This window comes from Antechinus flavipes, chromosome 1 (assembly GCF_016432865.1).
Source record: "Antechinus flavipes isolate AdamAnt ecotype Samford, QLD, Australia chromosome 1, AdamAnt_v2, whole genome shotgun sequence".
Classification (NCBI taxonomy): domain Eukaryota; kingdom Metazoa; phylum Chordata; class Mammalia; order Dasyuromorphia; family Dasyuridae; genus Antechinus; species Antechinus flavipes.
In genome coordinates, this window is record NC_067398.1 from 30367314 (window position 1) to 30394219 (window position 26906).

Consider the following 26906-nt stretch of genomic DNA (forward strand, 5'->3'; position numbering starts at 1 on the left):
CATAGGTAGTTTATAGCTATTCTGATTTTATTTATTATTTTGGGGGGTGGGATGGGAAGATGGTACAATGAATAATGTTCCTCCCAGTTTTCTCTATATTCTTCATAGTTGCCCGTCTTCATTAATTGGTTCATTCAGTGATCATTGATTACGCTCCTACTAAGTAGTGGGCACTAGAGATTTGAACCTTAAGGAAGTTTACATTCTATTGAGTATAAGCTTATTTAACTCTCCTCCAAATTTTTGATATTTCCATTGTTTCCATGTTTTTGAAATTATAAATGTCCTGTCATGTTAATCTTTGGAGAGAAAGCTTTTCATTATATACTGCAATATGTTAGGCACTAGGGGGATGAAAACAAAAACTTAGAAATCCTAGCCTTCCCTGAGCTTGTGGTCTATTGACGGATATGATTCTTTTGTTAACTTTTAGTGAGCATTGACAGATTGCTAACCAAAAAGATTCTATGTTAATAAAGAATGATACTGTTAGTAATTGCCTCAGAGTAATAATTGGAGGCCACAAATGAAAGAAATCTATATATATATATATGTGTGTGTGTGTATATATATATATATGTATATATGTGTGTATGTAAGAAGTAATTTATATGTGTGCATAATCTATAAAATAAAATATTCACCAAAAGCTAAAAATTTATCAAGAAGGGAAGCTTCCTTTTGGTGCTGATGAAAAGATGATTCAGATTTATCTGAGTGAGGTATAACATTGAGAAAAATAATTCCAGAAAATTAAAAAAAACTTCCAAAGTTAATTCTGGCCTTTCAGTCCAGAACAATAAAAACTGAATATCTGCCATTTTGCCACTAACTGAAAGTTTTTTATGTGGCCAGTACAAAGATATTTGATGTTTGTTATGATGACCTTGAGCTATAACAAGGCCTCAGAAGTGTTTTCTGAATCTATAGAAAGGCTAAATTATATTCAGTCTAATTGCAGTAATAAGCATATTTTATTTATTCTAATTATTTGTGATTGATAATCTATGCCTGATGAATATATTAATTCTCTCATTAACTGGAATATTTGATCTTTCCTAATGCCGGTAGCAGAAAGTCAACTGTCTCTAACTTGAAATGGGAAAATCTTCACTTTTGTATTTCATCACTGAGACCATTGTGACATTTCTCTGCTCATGCCTAATAAAATCTCTCTTTCATGTCAAAGCAACATGTGAATATAAGTGTTAACGAACTTTTGGTGCTGACATACACAGGAGGAAAAAAAAAATAATCCATCAGTTGCTTTTAAGAAATAGATGGACTATTCCTGTGGATTGACTAAAGTCCATGTACCATATTGAAATCATTTCTTGAAGCAAAGAAAGTTGTAACATGGACTCTTTAGATGGAAGAAGAATTATTGCTATGAAAGGAAAAGCACCTTCCCTTTGTACTCCTGTAGATCATTGTCCTTAGGAATTTGATTTTCTTTTAAATTTGTCTTATCCTCCAGATTTTGCTAATGGTCAGGATTTTGGAGCAGATGATGGAAAACCTGTTACTCTGTGCAGGACTAGGAACTCCAGGATCTTGATAGAATCTTTTATACTCTCCTGGCCTTATTTATGGACCAATATTTATGGGACCTTATTTATGGGACTAATAGGATTTTCTTTAACAAAAGAGAGATGCCTGCTTTAAGCCATATTCTGAAAAATAATCCCTCTTGACTACAGCAACAATGTGTTACACATTATGCACTTAGCATTAAGCATCATCAATTAATTCACTATTGGACGTCTATTTAATTTTTCTTAGTTTGCCAGAAATAGATCTCAAAATATTTTGACTTCCTCTTTTGGATACCTGAGTATTTATATGTTGTCTTCCCCATAAATAATAATATTTATATATTATTTATATAATACTTAATATATTATTTAATACTTATATATTATTACTAAATAATTATATATTATTTATTATTTATATAATACTGATACTTATGTTTCTTTTTATTACTTTATAATATTTCATTTGATCTTCACATCACCTCTGGGAAGTAGGTGCTGATATTGTCTCCATTTTACATTTGGGGAAACTGAGACTTAGAGAGGTTAAACAACTTGCCCAACTAGTAATTGAGGCAGTATTTGAACTCAGGTTTTCTTGACTGCAAGTCCTTCCCCTATCTACTATGTCATGCTGATTTTCTTCCTTTATGGTACATAGTTTTCCAATATTAAATTCACTTGTTGACTTGATGGTCTCTAATAATGTTAATTGATTGCTTTTTTAATTCAATCTGTCTTCTTAGCTGGAATGCAGAGTCTTTGAGGTCAGGTGAAGTGCCTGTACTTACTTTGGCATTTAGTACCTTCCCAGACCATCTACCATCCTTCCATCCTTCCTCCCTGCTCCCCCCAATGCATTTATCCTTTCCCTCCAACACGTGCTTTTTCTTGTACACACAAACTCCCTCTCCCCACGGACTCTTCAAACTCCCATCATGTAATTTCAACCCGATACATTTCCACACTCGAAAGTGGTGGTGCTTAAAGCTAGATCCCTGTCCCTAGCAAAGGCCCTTCCCTTTGCTTTAGTGATCCTCTTTACAACAAAATTAACAAGCGACCTCTTTTGATACAAATTTCTTTCAATAGAGTTCAAGATTTGGAATATCATAAATCTTATTTTTAAAAAGTTATTCAGTGGCCTTTATTGTCTTTTAAGCAGATGGCTTCTGTTTGGCTTAAAATAAATTGCTAAATCATAAAATCTTTTAACCTTTAGAAAATCTCATGACATTTAGATGCTTCTGATCAACAAAAAGTTCTATTGAGCTTGGAATATTCTCCACTTCTCCCCCTTTTCCTCCTCCAATTCCTCTCCTCTTAAAAACAAAACAAAAAACCCTTAAATTGCTAAGTAAAAGTCCTAGGGCAGTATGTGTGCCCCCAGTGGAATGTTCCCTCTGATGTCCTCCCTGCTGGAGAGGCCTCCCTTCTGCCTCACCTGCAGACAAAGCGGCCCTTGCTTCTGTTCACGTCATCATCTCAAAGACATTTTGCTTGTGTTAAAATCCCACTTGGCAAAAATGATCATTTTAAGAAAAAAAGATGTTTACATTTACTGATATATATGTCAGAACAGACTAGAAAACCCCAGATTCATTGTAAGGAGTGGGATCACTAGGAACATTGAGGAAAACATGTGAATTATACTTGCAGACCTTAAATTGGGGAATGGGTTTTCTGTTTCATTATCTTTTTCCCTTCCTTCCCCTAAATTTAAATGGGTGTAGATATAGCTGGAGGTTGTAGGGGAGAATGGAAAAAGGCAAACATGAAGTCTGGCCTGAGGTTCAGATTCTGGATCTGCTCCTTTGTATTTTGATTTTCTTTTAAAGTTGTTTTTTTCCCCAGATTTTTTAGCCATACATTTAATCTCCTTGGCTTTTCACTTGTTTATCTGTACAATAAAAGGGTTGGACTAGATCAGAGATCCTTAACCTGATATCTGTCATGATATTTATCTGAATAGACAGATGTAGACATGTGCACATATGCATATATATGTACACATGTACACACACAGAGGAACATGTATGTATGCACACACATTTATGGATGCTTGCAAATTTATGCAGTACAATTTACACATATAAATAAATTGCATGGACATGTATGCACACATGGGTATGTACATGTCTAGGCCAACTTTTGCATGTGTATCTATATATTTCTATATATATGTGCAAATATCTACATATCTCTATATACATATATCTATGTATCTATATGTACAAAATGCATCTATATATCCGTATGATATGTACATATCATATATATGTATATATATTTCTATATATATATCTATATCTCAGATGCATGTGTATACATATGTTCACACACTTATAAAGGTGATGATTGTATTTCAATCTAATTGGTTTCATTCCTATCCATACACTTATCTCATGCATTAAAATGCATAAAACTCTCAGAAGGGGTTCATAGGCTTCCCAAGAGTGCCACAAGGGTAAATGACACAAAAATGGTGAAAAACTCCTTCACCGGATCATCAATCTCTCAGTCCTTTTCAGCTCTAAATCTTAAGATTCCTGTATATAGAACTATCTTCATCAAGCACAGCATCAGGAAAAATTTGGAGTTCAGTGTCAGATAAAACAGTTTATTTGCTTCTATTAAAATGATGTTTGTCCTTTGGCCTGTGTTCCAATAATAGTAAGTATCTTTCCTCCATTAATTTTGGCTGTGAGGAGCAAAACTTAGGTCAAATGAGCTTTCTCCCCCATCCCTTTTGTTTTTCCCTACACTTCCTCCCCTCCTCCCTTCTCTCTCCCCTCCCTTCCCAAGACCTTCCTCTGCAGCAGAGACACTGACTTCCTTATTATTCCTAGAAAAAGATACTCCATCTCCAGCCTCAGTTTTTTCCTTGTCATCTCTGTTCTAGAAAGGTTCTTTCTTGTCTCTGCCTCCTGACTTTCCTTGGCTTTGTTCAAGTCTCTGTTAAAATCTTTTTTCTTTATGTTTTCTTTAGTTTTCTTTATGTGCTTCCCTTCACAAATGTTGCTGATGCTTCAATTGGAGGTTTTTCTGATTACTAAGTCACTGGATTTATTTTGTCCATATTGTAATTGATTTATGGATAAGTTATAGCCCCCTCTTCTTCAAAAGAATGTAAGCTTCTTGCAGGCAGGGATTTTTGGTTGTTGTTTGTTTGTTTGTTTGCTTTTATCTCCAGTGCCTGCACTTAATAAATACTTATAAGAATAAATACTTAATAAATGTTTATTAAATAAATGAAGTATAAGCTGACAGTTCTATTGCATAAGTGTGAAATTATAAACACATAACATGTAAACAGAACAAAAATCAGATAAAACTAGAATATCAATTGGGTATATTAAGTGTGTGTGTGTGTGTGTGTGTGTGTGTGTGTGTGTGTGTAGACAATTGGGGTGAAGTGACTTGCCTAGGGTCACACAGCTGGTAAATATTAAGTGGCTGAGGCTGAATTTGAACTCTGGTCCCCTTGATTACAAAGCCAGTGCTCTATCCACTATACCACCATCAGATACATTAATTCTGAAAAGACTGCATGAGTCTGTAGAAGTTTTTTTGGACTTTCCAAAGAGGAACATTTCTGATTGCTTGTGTTTTTCCAGAAGTTGAACGGGCTGCCTTTGAGATTGTTTCTTCTTTATTACTTCAAAGGAAAGACTGGATGACTTTGTCATTATCTTGTAGTAGAGTTTCTTTTTTCCTTCCTTCCTTCCTTCCTTCCTTCCTTCCTTCCTTCCTTCCTTCCTTCCTTCCTTCCTTCTTCCTTCCTTCCTTCCTTCCTCCTTCTTCCTTCCTTCCTTCCTTCCTTCCTTCCTTCCTTCCTTCCTTCCTTCCTTCCTTCCTTCCTTCCTTCCTTTCTTTCTTTCTTTCTTCTTTCTTTCTTTCTTTCTTTCTTTCTTTCTTTCTCTTTCTTTCTTTCTTTCTTTCTTTCTTTCCTATTATCTTTATGGCAAAGACTGGACCAGATGGATGCTGTGGTCCATTCAAGTTATGAAATTCTCTGAATTTGGTATTTGCATCTCCATCACAAATTCCTGGCAGGCTAAAATGAGATAAGGTTTATAACCTTAAGTGGAATATAAATGGCAGCATTATCATTGTTATTAATAAGCTTCCTTGAGGGCTACAGACTATTAGGAATATATAGCAAACAGTTCATGTAAAAGTCATCTTTAATATTGTAGGGAATTTGTAAAAGAAGTGGAAATTTAAGATGAATTCATTCCTCCCTCCAACTCAAAAGGTGGGTTAATCTACTTATTGCTTCTGAAAACTGAAAAAATCTCATTTTTCAACTCCCTTCCCAACTTTCCCCCATTGAAATTATCATTTTATCAATGAATTTTGACCAGTGTAGGAGCCAGATATCCTCTACACAGAAGAATTCTTAACCTTTATGTTTCTATCATTGAGCTCTTGGGACTCTTGTGAGACCTGTGATTGCCTTATTAAAATAATTTTTTAAAATGCATAAAAGAAAATGCACAGGATTATAAAGCAAATCAGTTATATTGACATTAAAATGTATTTTTTTTCCCATCCAAGTTCATGGAACCCCCAAAGTCTATCCAAATACCCCAAGGGATCATGGATCGCAGATTAAGATCCCCTGTTCTAGGAACCAAGATTTATCTTTCCCATTCTCTAGATTTTCTTTAAGTGAAAAAGATAAGAATTTACTGATTTTTTTGTATGTGAGGCAGTTGGGGTTAAGAGATTTGCTCAGGGTCATACATTTAGCAAGTGTCAAGTGTCTGAAGCCAGATTTAAACTCAGGTAGAAGATGGTTATTTTTAAGAGAAGCCCTTTGGTTCCCATATGGTTCTGTTCTATTCCCTTCCACTATTTATTGTCTTAAATTCCATCAATTAGAGATGCATTAAGTCTAATAAGCAAACAGTCCAGAGATGATTAAGGGGACTCTTAGTTACTTAACTAGTTTAGAAAAATAAACTGCTTAAAGTAATCCATGCTTTGATAGGAATTATGGTTTTCTTTGGGGTGGGAAGGCTTTGCAATACAAGGAGCCAGAAATAATTTTGGAGATTGGGGCACAATAAGGGAAGATCAGCTTAGACTGACTTCTGCAGTGAGTGGCTTTGGCCATTGGAAGCATGGAAGGAGTTTCTAAGAGAGAACAAGGAGCTAAATTAGAGTGCCGGACTTGGAGTGAGGAAGACCTGGATTCAAGTGCTCTGATGTGCATTAATTTTATGATTGTGGGCAGGAAACTTAACCTCTCTGTACCTCAGTTTCCTTACCAGTAAAAAAAAAAAAGATATTGATATCTGTGGTACCAAGTTCATAAGTTATAATGAGGCTCAAATGAGATCATGTATTTAAAAGTGCTGTGTAAAATGGTAGTCATCATCATCATATTGTTTTGAGGAGCAGGGTGGTACAGTGGCGAGAGGATTGTATACTACCCACTTGGTGATCTTATTCAGCTTCTATGGATTCAGGTGTCATCCTTTAGGAAGATCCTTCCCAGACTGATTTATCCAGCCCTAACTTTTTTCCTGACTTCTAGTTTCAAAATTCCAACTGCCTAATAGACATCTCAAAAGGCCCTCTTGTAGACATCTTAAATCTAACACATTAAAACATGAACTTAGCATCTTTATACTCTTGATCTCTCACCAACCTTCTTCTCTTTCAAAGTTCCCTATTTTTGTCAAAGGTATCCCCATCCTTCCAGTCACCCAGGCTCACAACCCCTCCTCATTCTGATTCACTCCAAAGATCCAGTATCTTTGCAAGTCCCATAAATTCTTCTGCCTCCATGTCTCTCTGTCTCTATCTCTCCTTTTCTCTTCTTGTCTGTTTGTCTGTCTCTGTTTCTGTCTTTATTTCTCTCCTTTTCTCCTCTCTCCTCTTTTGTCTGTTTCTCTTTGCTCTCTTTGTCTCTCTCTCTCTCTGTCTCTGTCTCTGTGTCTGTCTGTCTGTCTTTCTCGTAATTCCCCCTCTCTTTCTTTCCCCGACATAGCCTCTACCCTGAGCAAATCTCATGCCATATTATACTGTTGTAATAGCCTTCTGTTTAGTCTCTGTGCCTTATCCCCACCCACTCTGTCCTCCACTGACTTGCTACGTTGATCATCCCGATGCACAGATCTGACTCTGTCACCCTTCTATTTGATAAATCCCAGTGGTTGCCTATTGCCTCTGAGATCAAATTTAAAATTTTCTGTTTACCTTTGAAAGTCCTTCACAATTTCTTGTCCATTTCTGTCTCTCTAATCTTCTCAAACATTACTTCTTCCTATGTATATGCTCTGGATTTGACACTGGGTTTTTTAACTGTTCCTCCCATAAGACACTTCACTTCCTGATTCTGTGATTTTTCACTGACTGCCCCCCATGCCTGCCATGGCCTTCCTTTCTCAACTCCACCTCCTAGATCCCCTGGCTTCTTCAAAGTTCATCCCAAATCCTAACCTTCTGCAGGAATGTGCAAAGTAGCTAGTTTTATTCTCAGAAGCCTTGGGAGAGGGGGAAGGTATTATTAGAACTTCCAATGCAAACGTTGGGTGTCTTAGTACAATGCAGTGGTAGGTCTTTCACTGTTAGGACAGGGGGTCCTAAGCTCATCACCTTATTTTATAGGTGAGAACATCAAGGTCAGGAGAGGTTCATTCAGTTTTTGGGGGGAGGGAGGGAAGTGGGAGAAGAATAGCAGCGATGAAAAAAAGAGACTCTGCAGTCCTGAGCCTGTACTAAACTAGGGCACGTGGAATGCTGCTCTTCTAACTCCTAGTTGGACTGAAAACAACAATTGCTCATTTCTTACAATGGTCCATTATTCAGGCAGTGCTGCATCATGTAATGGGTGGATGTTGCAGAACTAGGGATTTTTTAGAATGAAAAAACAAATACCAATGGTAACCTAGCTTAAAATGCTGCAGAGAGAGAAAGACAGAGACACACACACACACAGAGAGACTTTCTTAAATAATTGTTAATTAGTTGAAATAATTAAGGGAACAAAGATATTACTTGATGGAAAGGACATTGGATTTGGAGTCAAGAGGAACTGGCTTCATACCCTTTCTCAGGCTCTTCTTAGTTGGATGACCCTAGATAAGTCCCTTTACTACTCTGCCTCAGTTCCCTCATCTGGAAAAAATGGGAAGGAGGAGGAGGAAAGTTGGTCTCAGTGGACTCAAAAATCCTCTTGAGCTCTAAATCTGTGATGTTATGAAAGAAAGCAAAGAGTCTCAGAATGTTCGAACTGGAAGGTACCTTGTCTCAGCTGGACCTCGCTACAGAATATCCCACAAGGGGCACTGAGACTTGGCTAAGAGTTTGGGTGAGAGGAAGCCTTCTCCATCCTGAGGTAATCCATTGTCCCTGGTCATGAAAATGTTTCTATACCATCAGGCCTAAATCTTTTTACCCATTGTTCTGCCCTTTGGGACAAAGGGGACAAAACGAATCCCTCCTTCATATGACAGCCTTTCAGACATTTGGGGACAGTCCTTCCTCCTACTGTCTTAAGATTGTAAGTTGCCAAGGAATTGCCAATCTTCACGAAAAGGAGTTTCCATTCTGACATGTCCCTATGTCGATGAGAGCACAAGTCCAGGTCAAAAATGATACTATTGATGAAAAAGAATAATTAAAGTGCCTGCAGTAACCTTTCCCCAGCATCACCTTACAACAGTACACAATCTGAAGACAAAGATAGCAATTTTATCAAGTGAAAACTATTTTGAAAGTATGTAATATATGGAAATTACTCTTTTTTAGTTTATAGCTTTAATCTACCAGAGATATAACTCTTCTATCCCCATCTCCCCTCCACCCAAAACAAAACAAACAAAAAACACCCACAGTAGCATCAGACCAAAGAGTTTTCCATGACTATCTGGTGACAGACAAGATTACATTATCTGTAGTCATTTTTTTTTTTTTAATGAAATGTGTTCTGAGATCTTCTTGGAATGAAATGGACTTGAAATTAACCTAACGGCTCTCCTTGGCAAATTTCGAAGTGCTGCGATGACAACGGGATCCATTCCAGATATGAATTCGGAAAGACAAATGGAGAGAGAGACAGATAAAGAGGGAAAGAGGGAAGGATTGGGGGGAGGGGGGAGAGAGAGAGAGAGAGAGAGAGAGAGAGAGAGAGAGAGAGAACCAAAAGAAGAGGAGGCAGCTATTTCACAAAGACCTAACCTTCATTTATATATATATTTGATCAAGAAATCTGTAGCCAATGTAATAACTGTTAATTTTGTGCTTTGCCATGTCAGCTGTAAATCAATAGACAAATTTGTCTTTTCTGTTCAGATTACAATTCAGGAATTTTGTCTTTGAGAAAATGAGAAAAACCTGTCTAAAGAGACTGTGTAGGTAACTCCTCAACTGAGATTTTCTAAAAAGTTTAGAAGATAGAAGTAAGAAGAATGAAAAATTCACGAAGAATCTGAAGCCTGTAATTAATGTTTGACTGTTAAAGGCCACAATAATAATTATACAACAACAAAATTTAACTTGCTTTGGGGTCAAGAAAAAGACTAGAGATAGTACAGGATTGCTCCTTCCCATGATGAAGATGCCAAACCCATTAATTTTTATATGTCCTGGGTCATTTTTGTTCGTATTCTTCTGTAAAACTTTTGATATTGCCGTTGATATCAATGATTATTTCACAGATTGAACTTCTTCGTGATCTTTGCTTCATGGATACCTGGCACATAGTTAATGCTTAATAAATTCTTGTTGGCTGACTGATAAAAGATTTTTTTTTAGCACGGTGTAGACAATGCTTGCCATGTTAAGGCTTTAAAAAATTTCCTTTCCCCAAATCAGACTTTCTTTCTCAAATGAGATATTTGTAAAAGGCCTACCACATAGTAAATGTTATGTAAATGTTTATTCTCTTCCCTTTCCCAGCCCCTACTTCCTTCTGAAATTACTTATTATTATTTACTTATATATAGATTATATTTTCCCAGTAGAATTGTAATATTTTCTAGGACTTGGATTGCTTCTCCCCCTAACCCCCTTTTTATATCCCTAGAAACTAACACACGATACTTTGTGTGGCATCTAAACCTTGATCCAAATTCTTGAAAAAAAATTGGAACAAGACAAGTCTAAAGTAAGCGTTTAGTAAATATTGAATTAAATTTAATCAATTAGTTATTGTTTTACTGGCATATATATTATTTCTTTTTCAGAAATATATATGTATCCAGAATACTGGGAGAATGGGTTAATGGTAGAACTTCCCCAATCCATATTTTGCTTTGTGTTTTCTCTTAGCAAGTAAAATCAACTTAAAACTGGGAAGAGTAGAGAGAATTAGAATCCAAGGTAAATGCAAAAAATGTATGAGAACACATAGCTTCCTTCAGTTCAAGACATTAAGTATGGAAGAATTCCACCCTAAGATGTAGTAGTACAGAATAATATTTGTATAGTAAGAAAGCACTTCAAAGTCATTTAATTTTCTATCTCTCCCCCCCCCCCCCCCCCCGCCCTTTTGTTTTTGGTTGATGAATAAACTGAGGCCTATTGGAATTAAATAACTTGCCCAAATCATACAGGTAGTGTCAGGTGTAGAATTTAAAGTTGTCCCCTGATCCCAGAGCCAATACTCTTCCCATTGGACTATAATTTTGTCATTAATGTTTAAAAAGTCACCAAAAATGGAATAATTATCAAAGAATGGGGTATGGAAACATGTTGCTCCAATTAGAAAAAAAAGTGGAGGTGAGAAGGTCGACTTAATTCCATCCAAAATTCTAGAAGGAACTATTTAAGGATTTTTTTTTTTTAAATTCATAGCTCACAGACTGTAGATTTAGAATCTGAAGTAAGAGTTTAAGTAATTTGCCCAGGGTTGCATGGCTAGTAAGTATCAGAAATAGGATTTTTAACCTATTTCCTCTTCACTCCATTTTTAGTGCCCTAGCCATCATGCTATCAATATTGCCAGTTGACTAGACTAGTCTAGCCTTTCACAAATATTGTCATTTCAGATTATTTTTCTTTCTTTTTTGTGGGGGATAGCTTGTTAGGATGGTCCAGTCATTGATATAATATATATGGATTTCAATAAGACAATTGATATGGCATTGGCCAATACCATACCCAATTAGGTGGGTTCAGGATATAACTAGATTTAAAGGATGGGGATCAATAACAATCTTGAAGAGGGATTTAATAAGATACTACAAAGCTCTGTTCTTGATCTTATTTCTTTGGTGCTTTTTTTTGCTCAATGGCTTGCATTTAGATACATATCTATCCAGTTGATGAATTCCATGAATGTAAGAGGGATAGCTAAGAAATTGGATGATAGAATAAAGACATAAAAGGATCTAAGCAAACTAATACAATGGGCTAGGTTTCATAAGATAGTAAATATACATCAGTATCTAAACTTTGGTTCAAAAATGCCAATTATATGAGTAGAGGAGAGAGAAGACATGGATTCTTAATAAAGCCTGTGAAAAGACCCTCGAGTTTTATTATACTATAAACTCAATATGAATGATGTTTCTGCCAGAAAATTCTGATGTGATTTCTCTCTCCTGCCCCCTTCTTTGGATCTCTAATTTCATTGGTAAGAGGGGGGTGGGTGGGCGCGAGGATTCCTGGTATTGAAAGTTTTCCATCTAGCTAGATCAGCCACTCATCTGTAACTCAAAACTGTAGAGAAGTGAGCTGGACTTTAAAAGATGTCCATGTTTTTCTAAAATCATTGAGCTCATAATTTCTTATAGCAGAATCACAATCAACTACAACATGTTCAGCTATTCCCAATTGATAGGCATCCCTGCGATTTCCAGTTCTTTGCAACCACAAAATGAGCTACTATAAGACATTTTAGAAAATATAAATTCTTTTCTTGTTCCTTAATCACTTTTATAAATGGACCAAGGAGTGGTAGTGATGGGTCAAAGGGTATGGTAGTTTTAATAATTCTTTGGGCATAATTCCATATTGTTCTCCAAAAGCAAATATGTGATTTTATTTATTATAAAGACTCAAGTTAGTTAGAACATATGAAGGTACTATCTGTATCCAGAGGAAGAACTGATAAATAGAAGTCATTTTACATACACATATACATACATATAAACACACACATATATTTGTGTCTAATGGTAGCCATCTCTGTATGGAGAGAGGGAAAGGAAAAAAAAGAAAAATAAATTTATATGACAAATTTATTGTACATTTGAAAGGAATAGCAAGTTTTATATAGTAGATATGAAGTTTCCTTTACAGCCATCATTTTTATTGGGAAATGGTTGTTTTGTTTCTACAAATGAAAAAGTTTTTTTAAAAAAGGAAAAGTTGAACACGGTCATAGTTAATAATTGTCAAGTAGACTCAAGTCAAGATGAACACATGCACACATATGTGTGCACACGCACACATACACACAGACAAACACAAAGCAATCTCGGGGTTTTAGTGGACTATAATATGAGTTTTCAGTGTGATACAATAACCAGAAAAAAACTAATGTGACTTCAGGCTCCGTTCAAAAGGGAAATACTTCTAAGAATGGGAGGGGAGAGAAAATTCTGTTATACTTTGCCCTCATCAGATCTCATCTGGAGTTTTTATTTAGTTTGGGTATCGTAGCTTAGGGGCAGCTAGATGGCACAGTGGATAGGGCCTGGAGTCAAGAAGACTCATCTTTGTGAGATCAAATCTAGCTTCAGACACTTACTAGCTGTATAACCCTGGCAAGTCATTTAACCCTGTTTACTTAGATTCTTCATCTGTACATTGAGCTGGAGAAGGAAAAGAGCAATCTACTCTATATACTTGGCAAAAAAATAAACCAAAAAAAGTCCAAATAGGGTGATGAAGAGTAGGATAAAACTGAAAACTACTCAATAAAAATGAGAACAAACGTGTTTTAAGAAGGCCTCAGTAAACAGGGATGTCCAGAGCAGGGAGCCAGGATGGTGAAACCTTAGTACTGATTGTAGGAACGTGATGTTTTTATCCTGGAGAAAAAAAGATTCAGAAAGTATATGATAACTATCTTTAGATATTCAAAGGGCAGGAGAAAAAGGTTAGTCTGATTCTATTTCATTTTAGAGGGAAATGGTGAATATATCACAAAGAGGCCATATTGGGAAAACCTTCCCAATTAGAGCTGTTCAAAAGCAGAATAGACAACCTTGGGAAATGGTGGGCTCTGCTTCCTCAACAAAGAGGCTCACCAATCAGAGGCTGGATGACCTCCTGTCAGGGATGTTACAGTGTGGATTCCTCCTGTGCATGGATTGGACTGGACCACTGAGATCTCTTCCAGTTCCCAAATTCTGTGATTCTATTTCTGACTGCAAGGACATCTCTCTCTGGCATATCATGTTGCCCCTTTAATGACAGCATTAAAAGATGTGTACATGTCCAGACCTAGGGAAATGATTATCTGCTGTACTTTGTCCTTGTCAAGATTTCATTAGTGGTATTGTGTCCATATTGAAATCTGGGTACCTTATTTTATTTTATTTATTTATTTATTATAGCTTTTAATTTACAAGATATACGCATAGGTAATTTTTCAGCATTGACAATTGGAAAACCTTTTGTTCCAACTCTTCCCCTCCTTCCCTCCACCCCCTCCTCCAGATGGCAGGTTGACCAATACATGTTAAATATGTTAAAGTATAAGGTAAATACAATATATGTATACATGTTCATAAAGTTATTGAAGCACAAGAAGAATTGGACTTAGAAATGGTATATAATTAATCTGTGAAGGAAATCAAAAGTTAGGCAGACAAAAATAGAGGGATTGGGAATTCTATGTGGTGGTTCATAGTCATCTCCCAGAGTACTTTCACTGGGTGTACCTGGTTCAGTTCCTTGCTGCTCTATAGGAACTGATTTGGTTCATCTCATTCCTGAGGATGGCCAGACCCATCAGAATTGATCATTATATAGTATTGCTATTGAAGTATATAATGATCTCTTGGTCCTGCTCATTTCACTCAGCATCAGTTCATGTAAGTCTCTCCAGGCCTTTCTGAAATCATCCTGCTGGTCATTTCTTACCAAACAATAATATTCCATAATATTCATATACCACAATTTACTCAGCCATTCTCCAATTGATGGGCATCCACTCAGTTTCCAGTTACTAGCCACTACAAACAGGACTGCCACAAACATTCTTGCACATATAGGTCCCTTTTCCTTCTTTAGTATCTCTCTGTGATATAAGCCCAGTAGTAGCACTGCTGGATCAAAAGGTATGCACAGTTGGTAACTTTTTGAGCATAGTTCCAAATCATTCTCCAGAATGGCTGGATGTGTTCACAATTCCACCAACAATGTTTCAGTGCCCCTGTTTTCCCACATCCTCTCCAACATTCCGCATTATCTTTCCTTGTCATTCTAGCCAGTCTGACAGGTGTGTAGTGATATCTCAGAGTTGTTTTAATTTGCACTTCGCTGATTAATAATGATTTGGAGCATATTTTCATATGGCTAGAAATAGTTTCAATGTCTTCGTCTGAGAATTGTCTGTTCATATCCTTTGACCATTTATCAGTTGAAGAATGGCTTGATTTCTTATAAATTAGAGTCAATTCTCTATATATTTTGGAAATGAGGCCTTTATCAGAACTTTTGATTGTAAAAGTGTTGTCCCAGTTTATTGCTTCCCTTCTAATCTTGTCTGCATTAGTTTTGTTTGTACAAAAACTTTTCAATTTGATATAATCAAAATTTTCTATTTTGTGATCAACAATGATCTCTAGTTCTTTTTTGGTCATAAATTCCTTTCTCTTCCACAGGTCTGAGAGGTAAACTATCCTGTGTTCCTCTAATTTCTTTATAATCTCATTTTTTATGCCTAGGTCATGAACTCATTTTGAACTTATCTTGGTGTATGGTGTTAAATGTGAATCAATGCCTAGTTTCTGCCATACTAATTTCCAATTTTCCCAGCAATTTTTGTCAAACAGTGAGTTCTTATCCCAAAACCTGGGGTCTTTGGGTTTGTCAAACAGTAGATTATTAAAGTTATTGACTATTTTGTCCTTTGAACCTAACCTATTCCACTGATCAACTAGTCTATTTCTTAGTCAATACCAAATGGTTTTGCTAACTGATGCTTTATAATATAATTTTAGATCTGAGTACCTTTTTTTAATATCACTGGAATAATAACACTATCACATATTCAAAAGAGAGTGACTAAGTTGCTGATGGGACTTAAATTAAATCCTGTAATGGAACTTGGGATGTTCAACTTTGAGGAGCTAAGTCGCAGGGAGACTATGATGGCTGTTTTCAAGTATTCAAAGGATCATCTGCAGAGGAAAGGTTGTTTTATTTAGACCAGAAGAAAGAATTGGATGGAAGCTGCCCAAAAGGGAAGATTTGAGAACCTTTTGAGGGAGGCAGGACAATGCAGGGGTGTTGGATTCTATGTGTCAATCCCTCAGATAAGACAGCAAAGTGAAGTGACTCGTCCAATTTCACAAAGGGGATTGCCCTTTTCATTTGCTTCATAGACTACCAGTGATTATCAAGCCTGCCTTTCCTTTTTGCCTTTGGTAGGTTTTTGAGAAGCAACTGGAACAAATTTGCTTTATCTGGTCTAGTGGACCCAGGAAAATGGAAGGAACTAGGAAGAGTGAGATTACCTCTCCGAATCTTGAGAGACTCATTTGGAAATATTGAGGTGGCTTGAAGGCCCACTGACCATGTGCCTAAAGAAAAAAAAGTCTTTGCACACACTGAGTTGATCTGGAGGGAGAAACAGCTCCATTTGAGTAATTCTAGAAAGAGGCATTCCTAGGGCCTCCCAAACAGACCTTTTCTAGAGAATGGAGAATTTTAGCTTAAATAGAATAAAGATAATCTGGTCCTTGATGCATGAGAGAGCTATAACCCTCTTGGTTGAGACTGCAAGGTGAGCTTTCCATGAAACAGATAGCTTTGGACATGGTTTCTACTAGAGAAGGACCATTGTCGATTGTTGAAGCCAAGGCTGAGGGGCATCTGTGGTGATAGGATCCATTCATTTGGGAAGAGTGTAGGAGGGTGACAGCTTCTGGGAGATCCCTAACTACTGCTGAACACCGAGGGCAATGATAACAGAAGTAGTGAGTGTTAGCTACCATGTCAGTGACCAGGGGATTGGTGCCAACTGTTCCTAGATCCCTGATTTGGAGTAGAAGTCTGATCTTTCCACTTTCTGGAGCATTAGAGGACATGACCTTACAGGAAGATGTCTATTGTTAATCCTTTGTCCAAATCCAATTTGTCCTTCTCCAAGAGGACCAATGATATCAGGAAGATGATGTGTTGACTCACAAGTGAATTGGATTTAAATGAGGCAGACCTGTGCAAGGTCATCAATTTCACTCTGATGAAGACTTAGGTCAGGACCACTGGCCATGGGTCAGATGCAGTGAGAGATCTTGAGCTTGTTAAGATAGTTTTTTTCTTAGATTGTCTAAGACACTGCCTATTCAGTGAAAAAGGCCAGGTAAGAGTTGAGACAAAAGACAAGTCATTTGCCTTCCCAGAAGAATTAAGTCTGAGAAGGGGAGGACTCAGAGGAGGGTGACCCAATGGAGATAGGGTGCTCTCTGGCTCTCCGTGGTCTCAGCTGTGTGTTCTTTCTCTGTTCTTCACTTTTAAAAAATGATTCTATAATTAAATGCTTTGTGAGTCTTAGGACCCTTAAGGGGAATTCCCAACTGGTGCAAGCTACCAAAGTTCCCATTGTCACCCTGGCTGGGGACAACAAAGCAGAGAAAAGGTTGGGGGTGGAGAGGAAGGGAATAAGCATTTATTAAGCACATGGTGTGGACCAGAAACTGGACTAAGTCTTTTACAAATAATATCTATTTGAGAGAAGTCAGAGGAACCCAACATTTATCTTGCTTATAAAGGTTACACCCACCCGGTGTTGGCTATATGAATCATATCCAGTGTCTGGATACACTGGCTATGATTTTTATATAAGAATTGGCAGGAGGAGGGGAGGGAGAGCGAAAAAAGGAAGGTCCTCCTTTCCTTGCCACTGTACCATAGTGTCCCTCGGAGAACCACTTTACCACATCAAACATAATATAATGGACAGAATGCTTGGCTTAACTTGGAACAGGAAGAAGTGGGTTCAAATCTTCCTCAGACACTTAGACGCTTCTTTAACCCTGGGCAAGTCATTTAATCTCTTTGGGTTTTATCTGTAGAATGAGGACTCCATGGCCTTGAAGGTCCCTTCCGCTTCCAAATTTCTGCATGTAAGACCTTTCAAAGTCAGATAGAGACGTTTGATCTTAAAGAAAAACTTGATTTCCACAGAGATGAATGAACTTGAGAATATCAACTAAAAAGGCATCAAACATGTGGAATGACTTCATTTTTCTGCCTCATACCTTAAAATTCTGAAACACAAGAAAGAAGCTTGCTGGGGTCCAGTCAGTCTCCCCAAAAAAGATTATTTTGAAAAGTGATCACCCCAGAAATGGAGTCACTGCCAACAAAAGCTACTACCCTCCCTCAGTGTAGTGAAGACCTCACCTACTGTCCCAGATAGTGAAGGAGCTGTTCTTTGACTTGTGAAATGCAAAATTCTGATTCATTAAAGAATAAGGATCTGCCAGTGAATTAACGTTTATTTTTAAATGTGTAGCTTGGATTTTTTTTTTTTTTTTTTTTTAGTGCAATAGTATAATAAGCACATTACAAGCATTGCCCTAATTTTATGTTTATTTTAGATATGTCTGTTTTCCTCATCATTAGCATGTCTGGACCCTTTATAAACTTAAAATATTTCTGTGAAGCTCCTCATGCAGGCCAGTCCACTCATAGAAATATTTTGATAATATGGACCCCAGCCCCCAAGAACTCCATTCTGCAGGTATATCTCTTTTTGGCTTATGTTATTGTGAGGCCCATAAGAAATGAACAGAGCTTAAGATTTTACAGTTAAAAGATTTTTTCCTCTATTTTAGCAGTGAGCACCAGGCATTTGGGAATTTTATTGTATTCAACTTGGTTAGCATTTATGAAATGAAGGCTGTGACTTAAAATGAATTAGCTCCAGCTAAGCGTAGGTGGGTGTATATCCGATACGGTTGGTCTTGTTCTGGAATCTATGGTAGAGGAAGGGATTCTGGTGGTTTCTAAGACTTCCTGATTTGGGACTAAATGTTGTAATGGCTTCTTTTGGTGAAATACGGGGTTAGAAATGACAATTCACTCAAATTTTGCAAATCTTGATATTTTAGTATCTGAAGAAATGAAATTAAAAAAAAAGATTTCCAATTGAATTTAATATTTACAAAGCTTTCCCATGGTCTCTTTGATTCCATTAGGCTACTTTCCTCCTCTAATTTCTGTAAATTCAAAGCAGTGAGTGCCCAGCTGGATATATATCCCCTTTTGTAGCTATAAAGATATGTACAGGCTGAAGCTGGGATGTATCACTAGAACGAGACGTTCCTAAGGGAATCAGATAGGGTCTACATGTTTGAGCCATGGACAGATGGATGGAGATCCTCACAGATTACAGCTTTTAGGCACTGTCTGTTTTCCAAAGTGAGCGTACAGCTCTTAACCTTATTGCTGAAAGAGAAATACCATTGTCTATTAATACTACTGGAACTAAAGATGAATAGTGAATTGGCCTTGATCTGACTGTCTGACTTTGATAGCCCATAACTTAAAAGGTTCTTTTATATTAACGAAGAAACATGACGTCAAGCTGGAGGAAAAAAATTAATATCAATATTTAGTACTAAACTGCAGTGCTTCCCAAAAAAAGCCCCTTGTGTGAACAGTTTCTTTACACGCATAACTAATTAGCTTAGGTTATTATAAGCTGAGCCTCTGCAATGAAGTTTCCTGTGGAGTGTCTCAGGGTACCTTGTTTATAGTGTCTTCCCTATACCAGCCTTCAGCTTGGAATTACCGAAAGTGGGGTATTTATTTTCATTCTGTTTTTCTCCTTGGATTGGGACCATAGAATACGTTGTTATGCTGGAAATGCTAGAATATAACCATTACCAGGTGAGCCTTTTCAAATCTCTCTGTCACCATTCATCTTTAGAATATGATAGAAATTGTGGGGACCAGAAATATTCTTTCTTTCTATGAAGTAGCTGCAATATTCTCAATAATTGGGGCTCTTTGAGCATTTGAATGCTATTAATTGTTTAGTCTGATAGCAAATAGTCTGTGCATTTTTAAATCTGTAAATTAAAACTGTTTTATCCTGTGATAATGCTCAGTTCTTTATATCAGCACCTCTATTAATTTCAATGGATGAGCAGCAATTTGTAAAGGGAAAAAATATGACTTAAAAGACATCTTTGATTTTAAAACAGTTTCTAGCATCTTGTTAATGTTTGAAAAGGCAAGGGGGGAAAAAACCCACCTCAGACCAAACACTGTTATATTTCTTGTTTGGTAACCAGAGCACTTAGAATGCTTCCAGGGAAACGGTTTTCATTTTAAAAACCTGCTTAGATGTTGGGACTACCTTTTCAGTTAAGTTCTGTCTTAATTAAAATGTTGAGTAATCATGTTCATTTGAAAGTGGAAGAAGTAATTTGCCCCGGTTGATTTAATCAAGGGAATGTTTCTGTTTGTTTGTGAGGACTGCCTTACTCTTGGTTTCTTAAACAGACACTTCTTGGAATTTGAAAGCCATTCTGTGAAAAAAGTAGAATGAAATTGGTTCCTATTTTCTCTTTTAAATTAAAATCTTTAAAAAAGGAAAACACAAATAAATACAAAAACTAAAAGAAATCACTCTTTGGGTCAGGATCCTCCCCACACTTCCCTGTTTAAGTTATAATTAGTGGTTTGTAAAATCTGAACAGAGGTGAAGGCATCTCAAAAAAGGTATAATTACAACAGGCCAGGGTATTGTCAAAGACTTTAAATTTCAGTATCGCTATTATTTATTATGTCTCCAAGAAGTAACATCTGCTCTGAAAGAAACAAATAGCATATTCTATAAACGAGCTGGGCTTATAACTTTTTAAAAAAAGAGTCAATGTAAAAAATATATTTGATTTTAAAACAATTCTGTTGCTTCACTAATGTAAAAAAAGTGTGGGGGGGGGGAAGCCCCCTGTCATTCATGAATAATGACATATTGTTTTTATCTTCTCCTTCTGTGTCTGTATTCAGGTTCAGACCCATCTAGAAAACCCCACCAAGTACCACATTCAGCAAGCCCAAAGGCAGCAGGTAAAGCAGTACCTTTCTACCACTTTAGCCAATAAACATGCCAACCAAGCCCTGAGCTTGCCTTGTCCAAACCAGCCTGGGGACCATGTCATGCCACCTGGACCTGGGAGCAGCGCACCCAATAGCCCCATGGCTATGCTCACTCTTAACTCCAACTGTGAAAAAGAGGTAAATCACGTCTCCTCTCCTCTCCTATTTTTTTCGACAACATGATTCTTTGTAGCATCTTCTCAATTCGTTGAATGCTAAAGTCCCTTCTTATACTACTTAGCAATTTCTGCCACCGGCAGAGAGACTTTGTATCTATGTGACCCCAGATAATCATTTCGATCTCAGAGGTTCACTTTCCTATCTGTAAAATAGAGGAAGAAAAATAACATCAACTCACAAAGACAATTGTGATGATCACACAACGTAATCTATGTACTGTGCCTGGCATACAGATAGTGCTTAATAAATGCTTGTTGGTTGATTGATTGATACTGTCATTTGCAAACTTCAAAATGCCATGTAATTGGAAATTATCATCATTATTATTATTCCTGATATCTTTCTTGAATGCCTGACATGAAGTGAAGTTTACTTTAGATTCTTAACCTAGTGTCCAAGAAACTGTTTTTGTTTTCAAAAAATATATATATTTTAATAACTATTTCAATTTAATTCATTTTCTTTGTCACCTATATATTTTGTGCATTCAAAGCATAATCCCGAGAAGGGATCCATAAGCATTATTCTTCCAAAGGGGTCCGCAGCCCAAAAAAGGCTAAGATCATTGACCTAGAAAATATTAAACAAAGTATAGCCTTATTCTAAGTGGAACGTGGCACTTGAATGTCCTCTCTCAGATTGTTTGCACTTCTGATTTATGCTCTGTTTTTCTCAATATACCAATTTAAGCCTTTCAGTATCTAGAGCAGTGAAAACGATTGAGAAAGAGAGAGAAAAAGAGAAGGTGGAGATAAAAAAGCAAATCTAAAAAAGGTGTGGGGCAGGCAGTGAGAAATTTTACTTTTTGTGAACGCCTGCAATATTATTTTTACTTTTCAAGAACGTGGCATTTGAGAGGATTCAAACAATATCACTGATAGGATTTTTTAAAGAAAAATGCTAGGTGTAATTGATTCCATAAAATTATAGGAATTTTAGAATTGGAAGAGGTCTCTGTAACTATTGAGACTGGGAATTCTCTCCGTAAATTAGGCCAACTGGCAAGTGGGCAGCAAACTATTGCATGAAGATGTCCCATTTTGCTCAAATACCGAATGCCTCCCCAGAGATCCCATTCCATTTTAGGTTATCTTTAATTTTATGAAGTTATTTTTTCCTAGTACTGAGTTTATTATAATTTTCACATTCATAGTTTTCTAAACATTAAGGCATGCTAACTCTCTAAAGGTATAGCCTGAATTGGATAAGAAACAAAGACTTACCCTTTCATTTCATTGTTACATTAGACATTTTTTTCCTCCTAAATATAGTTTCTTTGTGTGTATGGGAGAAGAGTTTTGCCAGGGTGGTTGTCAGGGGAGATCGTGATTTGACCTATGTTTATTGTGATAAGTTATGCATATTAAAAGAATGGGAATCCTACTTTATTATTATTATGTTTTTTTTGAAACCCATATATAATTTCCATTCCCTCTTCCCCCAGGATTCTGGTTAATTTTTTTTACTTTCCTAAGGATCCCAATTTGCCTTTACCCTTCCCCTTCTTTTTGATATACTCTTTCAGCAATTGTTTACAAAAGCCACTCAATTAATTTCCTCTTTTCCTAGACTAGTAAATAAAATGTAGCCGGCCCTTCATTTTGAGGCTGCCAAATTTCTGGTTTACATGAAATTTAGTTCAACCCATTGCAGTGTTTCCCGCCTCTCGCGTATATTTGTGTGTGACATTGAGAAAAGAATTGGCAAATCTCCATTTTGTTTTTATGTCTTTACAGGGGTTTTATAAGTTTGAAGAGCAGAACAGGGCGGAGAGTGAGTGCCCAAATATGAATGCGCATTCTCGAGCATCATGCATGCAGGTACTGAATGACTAGCATCTGGAGGATGTAACACTCTGTAATGAGGATCTATATTTGTTGCTGATCACACCTTCTTGATGACTTAAGGGTTTTTTTTCCCCATTGATTTTTTTTTTAAGTGAGTGACAGGAACTTTTTAACTTGCTCCGGAGCTTCCTGTCATTAAATGATAGCTAGGCAAATGAAATTGGAGTCCTTTTTTGTTTGCTTTAGTTATTTAAAATAATTCTAATTGGCCTAGAATCCATACTTTAATGAAATGAAAACATAGTACTGCTTTCAAAAACTGTAGAGTACCCGGCATGGAAATTTATTGAGTTGCTCTTTCTTGAGAAGGTTGGTAGAATAAGAAGCATGGATCTTATCTGAATTTCTTATACTATACTTTTAAGACAGGATAAAATTGGAGAATCATTTTTCATTTCTGATAACATATTTCTTGTCTATTGCTGTGGAAAAAGGACATCCTTTTGAAAAGGCTACAATAAATGCAGTCTAGGAAGAGAAATAACGTTAGGGATAGGGACTGGACGTAGGATTTCATTGTGTTAGAGCGTTCCCGAGTGAGGAAAATCCCTTTATCAATCAATGTAAGAGCATTGAGAAATTAAATGACTTGCTTAGGATCACATAGATAACATATAACAAAGGAAAAACTTGAACTCGGGTCTTCTTCACTCCGTACTCACTTTTTATCCTTTATGCCATACTGTCTCTTATCCCAGAAAAATGGCAAACATAACCAACCCAACTGTGACAACTGCCATAGCCATCATCTCTATGACACATTGGAGTTTGCATTACCTGTGCTATATTATTTGAAACTAACATATAAATTGTTGATCTCAGTGGATTAAAAATGCACTAGATCTTTGTCATGGGCAGAAAGAGCAAGATTAGATAAATAAAATAGAGAAAATCAAGTAAAAATGAGAAGAGAAGAGGTAGTCAGGAGAAGTCCCCTGATTTCAATATAACATAACTGTGAGTTTTCAAAACATACACACACACACACACACACACACACACACACACACACACACACACGCATGCACTCATGGAGAAGGCCACTTTCCATTCACTGGATGTTTACTGAGAAATGTTTGCACAGACTTGTATTTGTGACTGCTGCAATGCCCATGTAATCACTGTTGTTTATTATCATCATAACTGATGTTTTGGTACTTCAGGAATAAAATTGATCTAGTGGGAATGTCAGCTCTCCAACCGTAATGATAACCTCGTCCTGATGTAATCCCCTGGGAATACAAAGAACTTTTGGCAGCTGTGCAAGAATAAATTGTTATTTTACAAGTCACTAGGAGAACCCTTCCTCAAGCTCAGTACTGGAAAAGTTTTTAGGGCTACTCCTTGGCACACAGGCAGGAGTGGGCCGGGCTGTCCCCAAGGAGGCCAAGGATGGATGCTATCTTCATTTTTCCTGTTCCCAGGAGGAGAGAGGATGCTATAGTGCTTAGTCACTGGGGAGAAAAAGGAAGTGGCAGACATCATTCAAGAGGATTTCCTAGTGTTAATGAGAGGTAGTATGATAGAGTGGGTTGGCAGGAGGATCCAGATTCTAATTCTCCATGTGTGACTCTGGGCCATCACTTATCTCTTGGTGCCCCTAGAAACTTTTCAAGACTTAAGTTACAGATGATTGGCCAATCTGCCATTTAAAAAGGGAGTAATAATGATAATAATAATAATAATCATTATAGCTGTATACGATATCTTAAAGTTTCCAAAGATCCCTATTTATATTGTTTCATATGATCTTCCTGGCTAAATAAAGCATTTCAAACTCCTCTTGCTTTCCCCTTCTCCCCCATAAGAAAAAAAAGAAATTATCTCTTACTTTTTTTTTCCTTTTCTCTGGGAGGGAAAGAAATTTTTTTTTTCAAAATTAAGCAAAATTCATGAAAGATTTGTTAGAGGTTTTGAAAAAAATGTGTGCTAGTTTGTTTATTTATTTTTTTTTTGGTTTTGTTTTGTTTATATCTTTCATTACTCTTTCCCAACAGATGGATGATGTAATTGATGATATAATTAGCCTTGAATCAAGCTATAATGAAGAAATTCTAGGCTTGATGGATCCAGCATTGCAAATGGCCAATACGGTATTAATCTATGTTACTTTGCAAAAATTTATGGTTTGCTACCAACAGCCACATCCTTTCTGCTTACTGCATGGGAATTCTTGTCTTGGGAATCATGTGGTTAACAAAATAGGCTGCTGTCCTGTGATCACTTAGTAGCTGACTTTTGACTTTGGCATCATGAATTTCCTCGACAAGAAGGGTTCAAAGAAGAAGGTCATGATGAACTCTATTGTCTGTCTGGCCCAAGTCCATTTCTTATACGCATGATGGTCTCTTAGATGTGTCCAACCTCCCAAGCCACTCGATAACCATTTATTTTGTTGTAGCAGCAACATCGGGAGATGCATGAGATATTAATGTTCAAAACAGCATGTAACATACTTCCTTAGGACCCTAATTTACTATCTAGGAGTGATCTAGAGGTGAAAGAGAAGCGAATTATTTTTCAGCAATTTAAAATCTTAATTGCTATTCAGTTGCCATATGTTTGGTTGTATTTAGGAGCTATGAGTAGGCTTTGCAAAAAGACAAATCTATGTTTTATATAAGGAAAAACTACTAATAGAGTTATCAAAAAGCATGATGAACTGCTTCAGTACATAGTGGGGTCCACCCAGAGGTATATTGGAGTGTCAGTTTAAGAGAGCTGTTTATTAAATTTTCACTTTTAGCATTTACCTTTTAGAAATGGACAAATGTTATAAACCAGGACTTGAATTATTAATTTGTTGATTGACACTTAAGAAAGTGATCTAGAAAAAAAAATCTAAATTAAAGTATATATTGTGTTTTCAAAGAACTGTCTTTTCTACAATGATTAGTACAGGCATGATTCCATCTGATTGGAGAGCTTCGAGTGAAGATTAAATAATCACTTATTCTTTGGGGTTTCAGGGTGGAGGTGGAGATGGAGGTGGGGGATTTATTTTCATTATAGTAGATGGTACCTGAGATCCTTTCAGCAATGAAATACTGGGAATCTCTGATTTCTATGGGTTAGGCCTATCACTTTAAAAGTTATACAAGAGTTTTGTTATCCAGTTTTCCTTAATGGCTGTGCCATGAGATTGTATTGTATTTAAAAATAGGTAGTTCCAAAAATAAATTCCCTTGGTGTGCTAGACAGAATTTTTACTCACTTCTACAATATAGTGATTTCACAATATAATATAATGAGATACTCTCCTTTCTCACCCCATCCTGGTCCTCTGTGCTTATGACCCAGCTTGTCAAGTACTTTTGTTATTCTTTATTCTTTATTTTATTCAAGGCCACAATTCATTCAACTTGAAACCTCAGTTTTTAAAATTTTAATTTTATTGATTTCTTTTGTTTTCATACCACCTTGATATCTAGATGTATATTTGTCCTTCACTGACCACAGAGTGATTCCTTATAACAAAGATTTTTTTTTTTTTATTTTTAAAAGAGAAAAAGAAATATTCAGCAAAACAAATCAAGATATCAAAATTGTTCCTCTTGGTATATGTCAGTCAATCAGTCAACAGCATTCTTAACGTGCATGTTATATGTGAGGATTCTGGGGGTCATAGGGGTGCAAAGAAAAGCAAAAATGTTACTTGGAACTTGCATTCTAATGGCAGAGACAATATGCAAATAACTTTGTGAATGCAAAACAGACGCCATATATATGAAAGGCAATCTTAGAGGAAAACATTATGCAATCTTCCATGTTAATCACATCTCACCTCTGTGAGGAAGAGAGGAAGCAGGAGGGCTTGGGAAATACACAGCATTAAGTACTTGTTTTTTCTGTCACAATGATGTGCATTGTTTCCCTCCTCCGCTTACATCCTTCTTCATCAGTTCAAATGAATTTTCCTATGCTTCTCTGAAATCTTCATCTTGTCCATTACCTATAGTCTTTTAATATTTGATCACTTTCATGTATCTTGTGAGTCATGTTCTTTTAACCATCTCTTCCCCCAAATCAATTTTTAAGAGATAATAAATATATTCTCATCTTAAATATTTTTTTTTTCCTCCAGCCCCTTGAATGA

The 26906-nt window shown here is 36.5% G+C and overlaps 1 protein-coding gene across 6 annotated transcripts in view; it reads left to right on the top strand.

The window, feature by feature from the left end:
• The window catches only part of MITF (melanocyte inducing transcription factor), a 269231-nt gene that overhangs the window by 214081 nt on the left and 28244 nt on the right, over window positions 1-26906 (top strand). For all 6 annotated transcript variants that reach the window (XM_051980698.1, XM_051980715.1, XM_051980707.1 and 3 more), the window contains exons 3-5: window positions 20694-20921; window positions 22700-22783; window positions 24808-24903. In XM_051980698.1, coding sequence (XP_051836658.1) covers window positions 20694-20921; window positions 22700-22783; window positions 24808-24903 — 408 coding nt within the window. The remainder of the gene's footprint in view (window positions 1-20693; window positions 20922-22699; window positions 22784-24807; window positions 24904-26906) is intronic.